The sequence below is a fragment of the Chrysemys picta genome, chromosome 6 (assembly GCF_011386835.1).
Source record: "Chrysemys picta bellii isolate R12L10 chromosome 6, ASM1138683v2, whole genome shotgun sequence".
Taxonomy (NCBI): Eukaryota; Metazoa; Chordata; order Testudines; family Emydidae; genus Chrysemys; species Chrysemys picta.
Window position 1 is genome coordinate 110,672,613 of NC_088796.1, and position 17,312 is coordinate 110,689,924.

General features: G+C 41.5%; 1 protein-coding gene across 4 annotated transcripts in view; it reads right to left on the reverse strand.

Moving 5' to 3' along the window:
* UHRF2 (ubiquitin like with PHD and ring finger domains 2) overlaps positions 1-17,312 on the reverse strand; it is a 172,753-nt gene that overhangs the window by 57,260 nt on the left and 98,181 nt on the right. For all 4 annotated transcript variants that reach the window (XR_010588899.1, XM_065550543.1, XM_065550542.1 and 1 more), the window contains exons 6-8: positions 11,230-11,416; positions 3,083-3,206; positions 2,569-2,676 (exon numbers count right to left, since the gene is read on the reverse strand). Coding sequence is in view for 3 of the 4 variants with exons in the window: in XM_065550543.1 (XP_065406615.1) it covers positions 2,569-2,676; positions 3,083-3,206; positions 11,230-11,416 (419 nt within the window). In the remaining variant the exon portion in view is untranslated. The remainder of the gene's footprint in view (positions 1-2,568; positions 2,677-3,082; positions 3,207-11,229; positions 11,417-17,312) is intronic.

A 17,312-nucleotide genomic window follows, 5' to 3' on the forward strand; every position in this document is an offset into this window, starting at 1 on the left:
GCCTGTGTTATACAGGAGATCAAATTAGATTATCACAATGGTCCCTTCTGCCCTTGGAATCTATGAAAATTACATTCTGAATTGTAAGGTTTTTTTTTTTGATAGAATTAATAAAACAGATCATGTTCCTAAATGTGGCGTGAGGGCTTGTCTTCAAGACCTACCTTTAACATCTAGGGCTTGATTTAACCCTCTTACATTAGTTTTATGCTGTTGTAATTCTATTGACATCAGTATAAAATCCAGTGCAATGGAATGAAAAATCAGGGCAAAAGATCCCTGACTCCACCAAGAAAGTAGGTTATGTTACCCTGGTTTTATTCTTCTTTTTACAAAACAAACACTTTACTTGCCTGTACAGTGAATAATTAAAGGTAGATAATTTGTATTTAGGATAAATCCCTAGTCCTGGTGCCTAGAATTTTCCAGGGTTGTGGCTGTACATAAAAGGTATATATTTCACTAATTAAAAGCATATTGTCTAAATATCTTCTAAAAGGAAACTCGAGACAATAGGCTCTCTTACACACTGTAGATGCTCAAACTGTGATTTGGTAAGAGTCTAGAATCAAATTCAGTCGCCAACAGGCTTTTGGGTTAAAAAGATTTGAAATGCCGAGAAATGTCTCACAATAGGGATGTGAAGAGCTCAACTTTGTCTTGTCCACTCCTAGAATACCGGGCAACAGTAGAAGCATGTTTGCAAAGCACCTTCCGTAGTTCTAGCTAAAATCCATCCTACAAGAAATACAGGATTAGGGCAATATTGGATGATTTCACTTTAAGCATTTTTGTTCTGCTCCATGCACTGAATTTTTCCCAGATTTTGGTATATTCTATACTCCTAAATTAGTTATTGGAAAATAACAGGATGTTTATCACTTGGACAAAGTAGAATTTTGTTGTTATGTCTTTTCAAATCCATGCAGCTAAGTGGAATGTGTCTACATGATGCAGAAGATCTTGATTTAACAGATTAGGCACTCAAATATTAAGGAGTAAAACCTATGAAGTTAACCATCTACTGCAGTATCATCTCAAAGGCTTCTAAAGGAAAAGAGCCCTTCCTACATTTTGAATACAGATCCTTCCTCATTATTATTTGTATTACAGTAACACCAGTCGCTATAAAAACACATATGCAGACAGTATGGTCTGAAGAGTTTACAAATCCTCTGAGAAGGTCAACATTTAAGATGAATGCTTGTGTTTCTGAGTTTTAGGAGCTACTTTCTTATCAGATTTACGCATTTTTCCCTTTGTGGCAATGGGATTCCTTCAAGGAGAATAACTGCTTTTATCTGATTTTTATTTTATTTTATTTTTATTAGCACCAGAGCGCTGGACCTAACTTTGGAGAACAATTTGACTGATCTCTGCAATCTGGGAAATTGGAGCTGGAACTCAAGTTCATCCTTTGGTTGGTTTTCAGGGACTCTGGAAGGACCATAATCTCGGTTCCCAACTACTCTGTTTCCATCTCCCATGTGATTCCAAACAACCTTCTAGCAAAAATACAAAGCTAGCAAGTTCTAGAAGCAAAATGGTGATTCTAAAAGGAAGATAGGCTAGTGTCAGGTGTCAAACTCACTTTGCTGAACCACCGAGAGCGTCCTTAATCTGTTCTGCAGCTAAATAGGAAGCAGCTAAACTAGTTGCTGAATGAGTAGGTGAGGAAATGAGAACATTGCTGCTAAGTGAGAAGCACAAGAGAAAATTTCTGATGCCATGGAAATTTTCCCCAAGACCCACATACCATTCCAAAATATAAAATTCCTCTTAAAAAAAAAAAAAATACAAAGGGAAACTTGTTTTCTATAAGTAAAAAAGTACCCCTTGCTAAACAACTTCATTAAACGTAGAAAAGGAAATATCTGGTCTCCTCTTTGGAGGAAGAGATAATGGGAGGACAATTAGTTCAGCAAACATGCCAGAAGGCGGGGCTTTCAGAGGTCTTCATTCTCCAAACCAGCTCCTCCACCCTCAAAAAAGGAGTTATCCTCTATTAAGATGGATTGGATAGAATTATTATTTCTGTTCAAATCAGTAGAGTCAAAGCAGGAGAAAAATTAGCCAGTTTTGAAAATAAAAAATGACTACTTTCCTAACTAGAAAAACAAAAATCAATTATGTTGATTAGTCACAGTATTTCTCAATGTCAGATTAGGCAGGGGAAAAGAGGAAACAATTGAAGGTACTGGTATCAGTTATGTCTCACCTGAGAAAGATTTGTGCCACTTTGTGGCAAAGCCATTAAGCATTTTCTGAAGTCTAATCCGATAGCACACTGAGTGTTCCATTCAGAATCTTGATATCAAAGACTGAAGATGAGACCTAATTACAGTGGGTGCATTTCAAAAGTTCATTCTAGTTTTGGAGGTATTACCAATTCCAGCGGTATTCCCCCATTTTAAGTATAGTATTGATCACTACAAACAGTAGTAGCTCTAAAACCAGAATGAACTGTTGTGCCCACTGTTCTTTATTCTAGTGAAAATGACAGCAATCAGTACCAAAACCATTCTTGTACCCAACCTATACCCAATAGAGAATTCTAAAGCAACATACCTGAACTCTGAATTTCCAGGTTGTTCCAACAGGAATGCCAGGTATAGGTCCATAGTGGTTAGAAGGAACAATAGTGCATTCCTTAGTTCGACCAACACAAGCCATACCCTACCAACATAACAGAGAGAAGAAACTAATTTTATTATATTTAAGTTTCTTTTCAAAGTTGATGCAGACAGCCGGATTTCCATTATAAATAAAAATGTTTTAAATACATTTTCAATAAATTTTATGTAAATTCTAATTGTTATTTATTATTTTATTTATAATCCTTGTCTCTAGTCAATTTAAAAAAAAAGGATTTCTACTGTTTTAACTTTTGGAGACAATGGGCAAAATTCAGCATTGGTTTACACACTGCAATTCCACTGAAGATTGCATGATGTGTAATTTAGTACTCAACTTTGCACAGTTAATTTATATGTATAGTCACAGATATCACACACACACACACACACACACACACACACACACACACACACAGAGTTATATTTATTCTTGAAATACACTTTACCTTGCCCCAGTCTCGCTGACTCTCAGTACTGGCAGATGGCATCTTTGCTTTCTTTTTACTCTGCTTGAGCTTTTCCCCAGCCTTTACAACTTCATTAGAATCATTTTTGCAGGAAGGACAGTACCTTAAAAAAAGTTTTGAAAGATTTTAAAATTGATTAACCTAATGGCAACATATTTACTGTAGCCAGAACCGTGTTGATTAATCCTTATTTTCAAGGTTTTGCCAACCTCAAAAAATTCCAGTGTAATATAACTGATGATGATGATGATAATGCTAATAATAATAATACTGCTTTGCACTCAGGCCTTGGCTACACTTGCAAGTTACAGCGCTGTAAAGCCTCCCCCAGCGCTGTAACTCACTCCCCGTCCACACTGGCAGGGCACTTGCAGCGCTGTATCTCCCTGGGTACACCGCTGCAGGTACTCCACATCTCCGAGAGAAACAACAGCTGCAGCGGAGTGGCTACGACTCACAAGTGTGAGTGTAAACGCTTGCAGCACTGTACTAGTCACCTTGTCAAGTGGCCAATCCTCTCCATTGTTGTGACTGGCTGCAGGAACGCGGAAGTGCCCGTTTCAAAGCTCGTACTGCAGGGAAAAGCAAACAATTTGCAGCTTGCTTTGAGTGAGTAAACGAACGAGCAGGGGGCTGGGAGTTCGGAACTTGCAAAATAGAGAGCTGACATGCTCCAAAAAGCACTCTCTTTCTCCCCCCACACTCCCTGTCACAATCCATCCCCCCTCCCCTGTTTGAAAAGCACGTTGCAGCCACATGAATGCTGGGATAGCTGCCCATAATGCACCGCTCCCAACACAGCTGCAAATGTTACAAGTGTGGCCACACCACTGCACTGGCAGCTGTCAGTGTGGACAGACAGCAGCGCTTTTCCCTACTCAGCTGTACGAAGACAGGTTTACCTCACAGCGCTGTACAGCTGCAAGTGTAGCCAAGGCCTTATACTGTACTTTTCATCCTAAATTCTCAAAATACTTAAAGAATATATTAAAGCAGAGTTCTAACTAAAAAGTAACTCCTAATTCCACCTCTAATTCAAATTTGTGCAATCTCATTGTCTTCAATATGGATATACAGGTGTAACTGAAGGATCTGATTTTGACTTTGAGGTTGGCTGAACAGTGAGATATGAGCCATATTACACTTCACCTGTGTGAGTTCTGCATGGCTGGCTATAAAAACAACAAGAATAAGAAGCTGCCATTGTCACTTTTCTGACTATGAACCACATTGTAAGAAAAACTCACAACGTACTTATGAGGTATATATTATAACAAACCTATTATGTTGTGAAACAGGAACCTCTTTATACCAACTGGCAGAGGGCATAAGAGTTACTGGGATCCCCTGGATCTGGTATCTACATAATAGTTTGCCAAAGGGTGGCATTTAAGGTCTCTGCTGAAAGCCTGTGTCATACTGGTCATCATAATCATTGAGAAATGTATGTATGGATAATATGCAAGAAGTTGTGTACATATAGTGAAAATTATGTTCTTAATGCCTGTGAATTAGGCCAGTCACCAGGAAGTGTTAATAAGTTGCTTTCAGGCAGGAGACACATCTGTCTGGCTATAGGTAAATTGAGTATTGTGTACTTCACAATGGTTGTCTATTTACAGACTGAGCAAAACGCTAATCAAGAAATTGTGAAAACTACAAGGAGGTTCTCCACAGGAAAAACAAGAAATGGGGGGGGGTAGGTGAGGGGGGGGTTTCTGATTATGAACAAAGACAAAGGTCTGGTCTATACTACCCGCCTGAATCGGCGGGTAGAAATCGACCTCTCGGGGATCGATTTATCGCGTCCCATCGGGACGCGACAATCGATCCCCGAATCGGCGCTCTAACTCCACCAGCGGAGGTGGTAGTAAGCGCCGCCGACAAAAAGCGGCAGAAGTCGATTTTGCCGCCGTCCTCACAACGGGGTAAGTCGGCTGCAATACGTCGAATTCAGCTACGCTATTCACGTAGCTGAATTTGCGTATCTTAAATCGACTCCCCGCTGTAGTGTAGATGTACCCAAAGGAATGTTGGAACTGTAACTGGAGGTAAAGAGAAAGATTCTGCATCCTTCACTTAACGGACAAGCTGACAGTGTGCTTGTCTTTTGAAGAGAGGGTCACAACCAAGCTGGCTGTTAAACGCTGGGAGAAAGACTTTGGTAAGCTAAACTTCATTAGATAGGAAAACGTCTTGTTAGTTAACTCTAGAAAGCAGGTTATAATTTCATTTTACATGTAACCAGTTGTTCCCACATATTTCTACTTCCTATCATTTGAATCTTTGTATTTTGTTAAATATACTTCTTGTTTTTACTATAAACTTATCTAACTGCTGTGTGCACTGGTGATCTCAGGTGAAGCTAGTAAGCAGAAGTATACTGCTTCTTTGGGAACAGAGGATCTGGGAACTGTGTGAGTATTCAACGGATTGGGGCTGGACACTCTAAAGAGATGCTCAGAGGGCCTGGGGGAGAGCCTGTGGCCAACTTGCAGAAGGACAGCAGAGCCTGCCTAGGCTGAGAGGAGAATGCTTGCGAGGGAGCTGACCTTGGCAGGCACAGACAAGGCTTCCTCACTCTAATGGCAGGTGGTAGTGAGATGCCTCACAACCCTGGGTAACCCCAGGAAGTGTCACATATATACTGATTGAGGTACAAAGATGGTAAGTTTATTTCCCAATATCATACAGCAAAAGAGCAAGGATTTGAAAGTTTACACATTTGACATTGAAATACTTCTCCTTGGGCAAGACCTAGTAACATGCTGAGCACTCTGGCCCTGATCCAAAGCACAGTACTGAAGCATGAGCAGTCCCATTGAGCTGCAAATTGCTGAAATTAGGCAGTAGGACTACTCACTTGCTTAAAGCTAACCAAATGTTGAAGTGCTTTGCTGCACCAGGGCCAGAGTGCTCAGCACCTTGCAGGATCAAGCCCCTTAATCAGAAATACCTTCAAGTGTTCCATGGAAAATGGGTGTGGATTTGACCTAGTTAGGAGTCTTCTGACATCTCATGCTGTGCATGTACAGTACATTTTGTACTGCATTTTTGGCTAAATTTTTACAGTGAGCAGCTTTAAAAGGTTGTGCTATGTTTGTGTGAACAGTTAATTTCTTAGTCAATTGACTTATTCCTTGAATTTCACACAAGACAGGTTATGCTGCTGGTTAAAAAATAAAATGTAAAGAGTTTATGGATGGTGACAAACGAATACAAGAAGTTTAAGGGTGAAATTCTGGCAGAATTGAAGTCAAGACTCCTATTAAATGGGGCCAGTATTTCACATTAAGTCAATAAAGGTACTTCACTAGGACAGTGAAATTAGTGTAAGTAAGGAATGAAAAAAATAGAGTTAGCCATCCGTATCTAAGGTTATCGCAAAAACTGTATGAAGTTATATTCTATTATTTGAAAAGCAGTATGCAATAAAAAGGACTGTGGAATAATGCATATTCACAATAAGGTAAATTTGAAAGTGTGCATGCAGCTTTAACTATGGCATTTCCTGCTTTAAGATTGCTTAACCAAGCAATCTTAATGTTCCCTTAACTGAGCTTTGTATGGAATATTAAATACTGTTTAGCATATAAATAGACTGGTTCTGATCTGTATGAAAATGCCTTATCAGTATTTCCCAAACTGTGGGGTAGAACTGGGGGCTGCCAAGTTTAAATTATTAAAATTTAAAATGGACAATTTCCCACTTTTAAAACAAACAAATACCTGGTATTCAACTAAGGGTCAAACTCTGCCATGAACCTATATTAGTATGCAAGGCAGGAAAAGAAAAGGAGACACGCTTTTACATTTCTGTGCAGCGGCATTACATTGCAGAATTGAAGGCCTTTGCACCAAAGTGAGTGCAAGGACCACATAGGATTAGCAACGCTACATAACCTACGAGAAGTGGACAAGAAGCAAGGCCATAGCTCTGTCATTCCATTGCACTGGCTTCCCTGGCCAGAACAGTTCATCTACCTTCATGAATAAAACTCAGAACGCATATGCCTATAGTGCAAACAAAACAAAGTTAAATTATAAAATAAAAAGAAATGTTATATACCTCATCAGTCACTATGGTTCTTCTAGATTTTTGCACATGTGGATCCCACTTCTCGAGTATAAGTTCAGAATCTTTTGGCCAGGAGTGTCTGGGGAGCTGTAAATATGCCCTAGATGTCCCACCTGAGGGAATATATGGCCTAGTGGTCCCAATTGCCACTCAGTTCCCATCCAGTCCAGAGTTCCAAATATTCATAAGACTCCAGAGTAGAGCAGAGGAAGGCAGGATCCACACACTCAAACCATACTGAAAAACTAGTTACTGACAAGGTGAATAACTTGTTTTTCTTCTTTATGTATGGTCAGTGTGGATCCCACTTCTCGTGACTAAGAAGCAGTCTTGGTAAGACTGGTAGAGGGTCTGAGGAGTCCTAATTGAATAGGGATTGCAATACTTGGCCAAAATTGGCATCATATATGCACTGTCCAAGTCCAAGGATTGATGTTTTACTAAGATATGAATGGAGTTCGAGGTGGCGTCTTTGCAATTCTCCAGTACGGCAATATTCCTAAGGATGGCTGAGCAAGGTACCTTAGCTCTAATAGAATGAGCCCTATACTCCCTATAGGGTTTTAGGCCTGCCATTCAATATCCTATATGTATGCTTTCTTATCCACTTAATGTTTGAGTGGAAACGGACTGCCCTCTAACATTGGCACCAAACCCGTGCCTTTATACTCTTGAAGAGCTTCCTCTCTCAAGAGTCTCATGAAAAAAGTCCATGAAGGAGGCCATGAAAGGTGAGTAGGGTGTGGGAAGGACTTGAACTGAATTCCATATCCTGTGGAAATTACCTCCTGGGCCTAAAAGTATGAAGTAATACTCAGTTCAAGGCTGGGAGAATAGGGATAGATGGTTGCCAAACTGAAGAAACACTAGGTAGGGCTCTTAGTGTTACGTTGGGGCTCCCAACATGCTCATCAAGCCTGCTGCTTGTTCAAGGAAGAAATGGCGCTGACAGAGAGAAAAAAATCTCTCTTCTTCTGGGTTTGGCAGAAAAGGAGAGTCACTGGAATACTGATATGTCTTTGTTTCAGTCTTTATTGGGGTTGCTTTTAGAACCCAAAGGGCTCTCTGTTATTACACATGTAGTCCAAGAGACTAATGTACTGCTCTGGAGTCCTTTAAGAGAGCAAACATATTCATTCGTTTTTGAACTAAAAGGATCTGAACCTTCAAAAAGGCAGATTCTCATAGTGGCTTGGACCTATTTAGGTATCCCTGAAGAACATCTGATAGTTACTGCAGTGAATACTGAATGAGATGGTGTCGCTGAAATTTCTAAGATAACCTGGAGAGAATGCTTTGCTAAGAGCTGACCTTCAGAGTTCTTTTTGAGCGCCAATTTTTGTTCTGAGGGAAACTTGTCAATAAAGGATGACAAAATCCCAGATATGTTAGTAGTTTGAGACACACATCTACAAAGAAGCAAAAGAGCATATATTTCTGCAAAAAAAATCTAATTTCTTGGGGTCTCTCTCTTTAGGCATTGATTTGGCATTACTCAACAGCTTCGTTCTCATTTGCTGTTGACACCACTAAAGAACTGTATGTTGGAAGAGTGGGGAAAAAAAAAAAAAAAAAACCCAATACTGAAAACCCTTCTGAGGCACCTGATCACATCTATCCATTCTTTTGCACATAGAGGGTTTCAAGGCCAGAGTAAGCCACAGATCTTTGGTCAATTCAAGGAGTCCTGGTTTTGGGCATCAGGACCCTTGAATGGTGACGAGCCTGTAGTATTTTGAATAATTTGTGAAATTTCTCCAAGACTGCAATTAAGTCTATACTCAGTATCTCAGCTAGTCTGCCTAGGAGCTGCTGAAAGGCCTTGTAATCATCAAGCGGTAAAACCAGATTGTGTCAATCTGCCTCATCAGCCAAAAAGGGAGAGACGTGATGGGGAACCAAAGGAGATTTAAGCTGATGTAGAGGAATAATGACAAAGTTCTCCACAAAAGTCAGTCAGTCTTGGAGTGGACCTTCAAAGGTGTAGTAGAATGGGTTTTCCTTGATAGGGATCACATTGTGTGTCCAGTACCATCAGAATAAGATGAAGGACCCCACATTGCTCTCCAAGGACCAGAGGGCCAAGAAGCCATCCCACATGGATAAAAGTGTGAAAACAGGAACCAAGTATGGTTCCAAGTTGTTGGCTACATGTCTCTGGAGTGTTAAGGATGACGGAGGTATGCTGATCACCCTCATCTAAACAAAGTGGAGCTTGAGGTTATCTTATGCTTTCACAGGTTTATGAGTTCTAGGGAGCTCATTGTCAGTGAAGATAGAGGATGATGTGAAAAGGAAGACTATCTGTGAGCAACAGAATTGTCAGCATTAGTAGAGTCTGCACGGTCTGTGCTGATATCTTGGGTGCCATATAAGTTGGCACTGGTATTTCCAGAGAGAGTTTTGGGTGTCATGTCAGCCAACACCAGAGTAGTTGGAACAAAAGTTTTCAAGGGTGTGGCTGCTGAAGCCTCTTTATTGGAGGCCTTTTTGGTTTTGCCCAGTGCTGGGGCGAGCCATGAGACTAATGACTACACTTTTTTCTTCTTCCTCAAAGTCTCAAAGGAGGAAGAACGGTATTGGGCGTCCGTTTTAGAGCAATATTCCTGTCTGCCTCTCAATGCTGAGGTACCCTCAGGAGAGAAAGCAGGTTTACGTTCAGCTTCTGTATTCACACTCTGAGTAATGCCCAAACTGCCGAGGACCATGAACCAATTCCGGATGAAATAAGGGACTGAGGTGTTGCATCATGACTTGCCAACTTATTGTGGGACTTTACTGCTGCATAAGCCTATTGGCTATGCCTGGAAAACTCTGAGTTCTCCAAGTCCAAAGCCCCAACCGCACAGAATGTTCCAAGAGATAGAACTTGAAGCGGCTGTCTCTGTCATCAAGTTCCATAAAAGAAATTCTAACAATACATGTGCCTCTCCAAGGCTGAAGAGGCACTGAGTGTGCTAATTAGAGATGGATATCAGGCACGGATATCAGGCCATCAAACACCAGCAATCGGATAGACTTAAGTTCTGCCAGGAGATGGGAATGGTGTCTTGGCAGCAGTTAAGTGAGTAAAGTCAACTGAAAAAACCCAACACTTCTAATTTTGAATGCCAAATCTATTCTAACTAGTGGTAGGATGTAAACTAAGTGATATTTGACAGACTAAGGATTCTGGCCAAATCTGAACAGCTCAGGTAACATTGAGAGGATATCGCTCTATTCCAAATAACTGCCACAGGCGGTCAGAAAGAACTAAGGGGAAGTTGGACTTATATGAATTTGGGTGGGAGACAAAAGGACATCTAAGGTACATGCACTGCCCCAAGAGATACTACTGGTTTAAGACTGCAAACTTGCACATCTATGGTGTGAACACACCAGAAGTGGGATCCACATGGACAATACTCAAAGAAGAACTACATTTACCTCTCTCCTCATGCCCCCTTACTTTTAAATACATGTTGAACAGCCTCTACAATGAAGTAGTCTAACTCATCCATCTCCACAGGAAATTAATATTTTATTAAAGAAATACCTGTGAATGTTTGAATGTACATATTACTTATGGAACTACTGATTTGAAGTAAAGGTCTGTAGGATTGGGTTCTTAAAATTCTATTGGCGTATATGTAATGGATTACACTTTATATTAACATGTTCTATTTAAAAGTGGATTGATAAATGATTAATAGATGTCATGAGCATGTTACAAATATGAATCATGTACAATATAGATAAATCTAAGCACTTCAGTTAAAGGAGTAATAGATGGTTATTATCTGTGAGACTAATAACAATTGATTAATAATTTATTAAAAAGACATCTAATAACCAGTTACAAACTATTTATAAATGGAACCTTCGTATAAAGCATGGACATGAACTTTTATGCAGATTCTGTGCATGAAAAATACACACCAGGGCCACAAGACTTCTTCCTCAATGTTCTGTATATCCATGACATTTCGTAATTCTCTATAGTCTCAAATAGAGAAGGCACATTTTATAGAACAGTATTTTGCATAAAGTATCATCCTTTTATATTTACCAGTCCTCATCTTCTGGTATCTTGCTTAAAGGTGGATTCAGGCAGTATATATGGTAGGCCATATTACATTCATCGCACAGAAGTTGCATGTGAGCATCCTGTTTTCCACCACACAAATAGCAGGAGCAAAAGCGACATTCCGTATCTGGGTCTGCCCTACAGTGCTTGCACTCAGGGCCACTCTTTCCTGTGAAGATAAATTAGAAAAAGTTAAGCCTCAGAGAAGTGATTTCAGATTCATAAATATGCCATTATGGGGAGGGGAAAGGTGAGGGGGAAAATGTACAGTAATGCTGTGAGTGCAGGAACTTTCCTATGGTCTCTGTTTAAAAATAAATTAAAAAAAAAAAGATCAGGCATAATGGTAGTTATTGAAAACCATTTATTTACAAAACTACATATACAATAATGTAACATCTAAAATATTAATGTCATGTCAATTTGTAGTCTTGTATGAAAGACTTGCAAAATAGTCATTATCATTTATCAGCCAAGGCACAAAATCTTCTCAATCCCCTTGCCATCATGCTGGTGATGAAAAAGCAAAAAGATATTTTACTTTTACTCCATCAAAAAAGGCCTCGATTCCTACACCCATAACAAGCCTCACTGATTTCAAAGAGAGTCTGCTCACATGGAGCTTATTACAGGGCAATGGACTAATTCCCCAATTCCATGAAGACTTTAGTGAGTAACCACTCCTGTGAGTAAGTCTATTCAATCTGATGGAACTGCTCACATGAGAAAAGATATTCATGTATAAGCCTTTGCAGGATTAGACCAAAAAAGCTTCTGCAGAAGAACATGAACAAAACGGCAAACTTTAGCCACAGTCAACTTTAATAGAACTCTTGGGGGGAGGGGGGATTTTTCCACAAGATCAAAACAAAGAGGAACTTAAAGTTTCATTTTCATTTGGTTAAATGCAGGATCATTTTTACATAAACCTCAGTGTAATCCATGAGCTCTATTTTTAGCCTTATGAATGAATATCAGGGATTTTTTCTTAATTAAAAATTTAGCCAAATGGAAGAATTTGTTTAATCATTTTTGTCTACTAGAATTAAAACATTCAGATCAACCTGTATTACTGCTAATGTAATACTTGACTAGACTGTTTTTGTCCACGACAACCATGGAACTGAGTAACTCCACCACAGCCAGTCCCAAACTGGTTAAAAAAAGGAAGAGAGTGGTGTCAAGGCTAGCAGCCACCCATAAACCTTTGCCAAAGAAATCCCATTAAATGTGTCCTTTATATGCCTCATATGAACTAGGGTGCTCCCCGGAAGCAAAGAGTAGTGACCTCATCTGCGTGCTACTGCAAGGGCTACTGCATCACTCTGGACAGATACGTTCAAAGATGGGAGTCCAGAAAATAAGACTGGCATCTTGGAACACGGACATTAACTAGGAAAAGTGAAGGGCTGATTCAAACATAAATGAAAAGGAAAGTACAGATTGCCTGAATTCAAGAAACCAAATGGAAGGGAGCAAAGGCAAAAGATATTGGGGAAGGCTATAAGCTACTGTACTGTGGCATACCTAATATGAGAAAGAGTTGGTACAGTTTTAGACAAAATAATGTGGGAATATGTAGTGGATGTGGATAGGATAAGAAATAGGTTAATTTTGGTTAAGCAAGCTCTTGAAAACAGCCCCCTAAAAGTTGTTCATATGCATCACAAGTGGGAAAACAGACACTATTAAACAGAAAGTGATAAAGAATCACTAGTGCCAACCTTAATGGTCACATGGGAGAGAAGGTAAAGCTTCAAAAGGTAAAATGGCAGTTGTGGATATGGACACAGGAACAAGGAAAGTATGCTCAGATATATGATTTGATAGTGAATATATTTTTTCACCAAGGAAGAATGATTACCTTTCAGAGTGGTAGCATAGGGGCACAGATGAACTGCTTCCTGTTAAACTGAACTGAAGAACATCAAGAACTGTAAGGTCATTCCCAGAGAAAGCATTGTAACTCAGCACAGAATGCTGGTTCTTGACTATGGGTACATATCATTCATGAGAAGAAAACAGTCCAAAGCAGTAAAGTGGTGGAAGCTTAGTTTTAAATGCCTTTCTAGCTTCATTAAAGTGTTGGAGAAGATCTCTATAGAAGGGTTAAGAGAAATACACTCCGGAGGGGTCTAGCCAATCCCAGTAGTCTGTTTCTGGTGCACATGTTGCAGACAATGAGAGCCCTCCTACGTGATCTTTTTGAGTTGATGCTGCTCAGTTATATGAGCTACACTATACAGAGCAAAGAACAGCTGTACAAGTGGGTGAAGGGATAGAAATGTGCAAGACTAGCTGTGTTTGAGTGCGCTCCCCATTCCACAGTGCAGCTAAGCAGTACGGAAGAACAGTATGTTACCGCACACCGAGATTTCACAGGAATCCTCCAGAGATCTCTGGGAATCTTTCCTGGAGGTACTCGCCGATCCTCTGCCGAAGGTTCCTTGGTAGAGCTGCTTTGTTCCTTCCCCCATTGTAAGAAACTTTCCCGCACCACTCGGCAATCACTCGTGCAGGGACCAAAGTGGCACACAGGTGAGCAGCATAGGGATCGGGTCTGAACCTGCTAACGTGCAGTAGATGCACTCCTGCATCCTTGCTTACCCTCAACAGTGAGAGATCGGCTTCGATGACCACTGCCTGTGGAAAATGGTGGCAGAATTTACAATATTGTCCCTATTTGCCTTCACTGACCCCTGAAAACATCACCTACACCCACGTGGGCCGAACTCACCATGTTTAGGCTGTTTGCAGAGTTGTGTGCTTGCCAAGGGTCAATGAGAAAGTAATTGGTATGTTATAAGAGGTATATTTTACTGTAAATGATTGAATGCTGTGCATGAACTAACAATTATGCTTCTGTGTATTGTTTCTTGTGCTTCTGCAGATGTAGCCTTCAGGGGAACCCCCTACACAGCGGCAGAGTGCCTTCTCCAGATAAGGAAGCGACCAAGTTGTAGCAAGGAGGACATGTTCTGAGAGGTGCTCCAATCCTCAGAGGCCGAAAAAAGTGAACCCAGGGAGTGGAGAGAAAATGAAAGGCAGGACAGAAAGGAGAGTGAGGAGCACATTCTAAAGACCAAGAGTGGACGATAGAAGTGATGGAAGAGTATTTTTAAGTAAATCATGGTTCTCTTTTCAAGAGAATATAAAATGAGTTTTATATCACCCAATAGTCAGAATAGATACATGCTTTCCACCCCCACCCCACACCCCCGCAGCTAATACAGAACTGTTTTCCATTCCTTTCCCAAACTCCTCCCACATCTTCCTTGCAACTTACCGGAATGTCTTGGTACCCTGTTCACTCTACGCCTTTGGACAGCTTCCAAAATGATACCTGCACTTACGCACAGCTCTGAGAGCCTACACTGCTCTTTACTGTTTTCTTCCTTAACACACACAAAAAGTGGTGGGAACTGGTGTTTAATAAAAACAAACTCTCTTTAAGAGAGCCACTCTTATTTATGTCCTACACATAGTGATTGCCACTGGTAGCAATACATAGGTGCAGTTTAATCATTTGCTTAGTACAAATCCTGCTCAGGCATCGCCACAATCTTTAGGCAAAATAAGATAACTGAAGTTAATGAAGCATGGCAGACTGTGGTATAGAAATGCACCGTTATTGGTGCTCATTATCAAAATGGTGTCTCAAAGCCTCCCTGATTCTAATAGCCCCCCGTTGTGCCCCTCTAATAGCCATGGTATCTGGCTGCTCAAAAAATCAGCCGCCAGGCAATCTGCCTCAGTGCTCCACCCCAGGGGAAACTTTTCACCCTTAGCCTCACAAATATTATGGAGCATGCAGCAGGCTGCTATGACCATGGGAATGTTTTCCTCAGTCAGGTCTAATCTGCCATAAAGGCAGCACCAGCATGCTTTTAATCTGCCAAAGGCACGTTCTATGGTCATTCTGCACCTGCTCAACCTATTGCTGAAGCACTCTTTGCTGCTGTCCAGGTTTCCCATGTAAGGCTTCATGAGCCATCTGAGTAAGGGGTACACTGGGCCTCCCAGGATCACTATGGTCATTTCAACATCCCCTACTGGAATCTTCTGGACTGGAAAGAAAGTCCCTGCTTGAAGCTTTCTGTACAAGCCAGTATTCCTGAAGAAGCGTGCATCATGTACCTTCACGAACCACCCTGCATTGATGTCAGTGAAATGCCTACGGTGATACTCAAGTACCTGCAATACTATTGAGAAGTCTCCCTTTCTATTGATGTACTCCATCACAAGATGATCTGGGGCCAAAATGGGAATATGCATGCCATCTATTGCCCTCCACAGTTAGGGAATCCCATTGCTGCAAAGCCATCCACTATTTCATGCACATTGCCAAGAGTTACTGTCCTTCGCAGCAGGATACAATTAATGGCCCTGCACACTTGTGTTAACTCTGCCCCAACCGTGTACTTCCTGTCTACAAACTGATTTGCGACCAACTGGTAGCAGTTTGGAGTCACCAGCTTCCACACAGCAATCGCCATGAGCTTCTCCACCAAGAGGGCAACTCTCATTTTGGTGTCCTTGCGCTGTAGTGCTGGGGCGAACTCCACACAGTTCCAGGAAAGTGGCTTTCTGCATCTGAAAGTTCTGCAGCCACTGCTTGTCATCCCAGACCTCCATAATGATGTAATCCCACCACTCAATGCTTGCTTCCTGAGCCCAAAAGCAATGGTCCGCCGTATGTAGCTGCTCTGTGAATGCCAAAAGTAATCTGGTGCTGTTTCTTTCCACGGCACACAGCAGGTAAGGCAAATCTGATTCCTGTTCAGATTGGGAGCTCATGATATACCACCTGACCATCTGCAATGTATTCATAACAGTTACCACAACAATAGAGAACAGTGTGGGAATCCATCCTTTAAGACAGAGATGGGGGGCACACAGTAAACAGGGGCAGTTGAAAAATGCCACAAAACGCAGTCAGAAGCACATGGAATGCTGGGATGGAAATAAACTTCATCAAGGAACATTGAGCCCGCACCCTGATGCACTACAATCCACTCCGCCTTCCCACAAGTCCTAGCTGCAGAAGATGGTGAGTAGCAGAGTGGGACAGCTACCACAGTGTACTGCTCTGACTGTCGATGATAGAGTTCCAAGTGTGGATGTGCTCTGCCAACAGAAGGAGCGTAGTGTGAACATGCACTAGTGATGTACCGTATATACTTGTTCATAAGCTGAATTTTTTTTAGTAAAAAAAGGAAGCATAGGAGAAGGGGGTCGGCTTATGAACGGATATAGAGAGGGAGTGGTGGGACACAGCCCCTCCCCCCAACAGAGGGGGCAAGGAAAGGCAGCACAGCCAGCAGAGCCGAAGGGAAGAGGCGGGGCCAGTCTCTCTCCGCTTCTGGTCACGCTACTCTCCCCCCAGCCTCTGAAGCAGCTGCAGCTCCAGGTCCGGGACTGGCAGGCTGCGGCCTTGGCGCCTGGCCCAGCCTGCCGGAGCAGGCTCCGGCCAGGCCAGAGACCTCCTCCCCTGACCCGCCCCAGCTAAGGTGGGAAGGGATGGGATGGGGAGAGTGTGGGGGTCCCAGGCTATGGGTGGGGTCATGTATGGTTTCTCTACCTTTAAATGATCATGGTAGCTTTCCTATAAGAAGATAATATCCGCTGTCAGTGGGTTTAGATTCTTTCTTGGGTATTCACCCCTTTGATGTTCCAGAAAACACAATTTATACTATTAGCCATAAGGAGGACGTAAGTCAAACATCTCTTTATCAGGCAGCTGAACAGTATCAGTAGTTAGGTCACTGTTAGTTCCACATCTAGGAAAAGTATATCTGGGTCCCCCTGACCACCCCAGGGACATGAAGGGGAGGGATAAGGGTAGAAGATAAGGCGAACCAGGAAAGGAAAAAGATAGGCATAATGTGGGGAAAAGCTAGAAAAACAGAGAGAGGGAATGAAGTCATCAGAAATGACCAAGGATCCCTTACAAAATATATGACAAACATCCAAACTAAAGTAGGACTTAAGTCCAGGAGGTAGTAACAAGGGGGTAGTCTAATCACTTACGACCCCCACCCCCAAAATATCCATTTGGGATATAA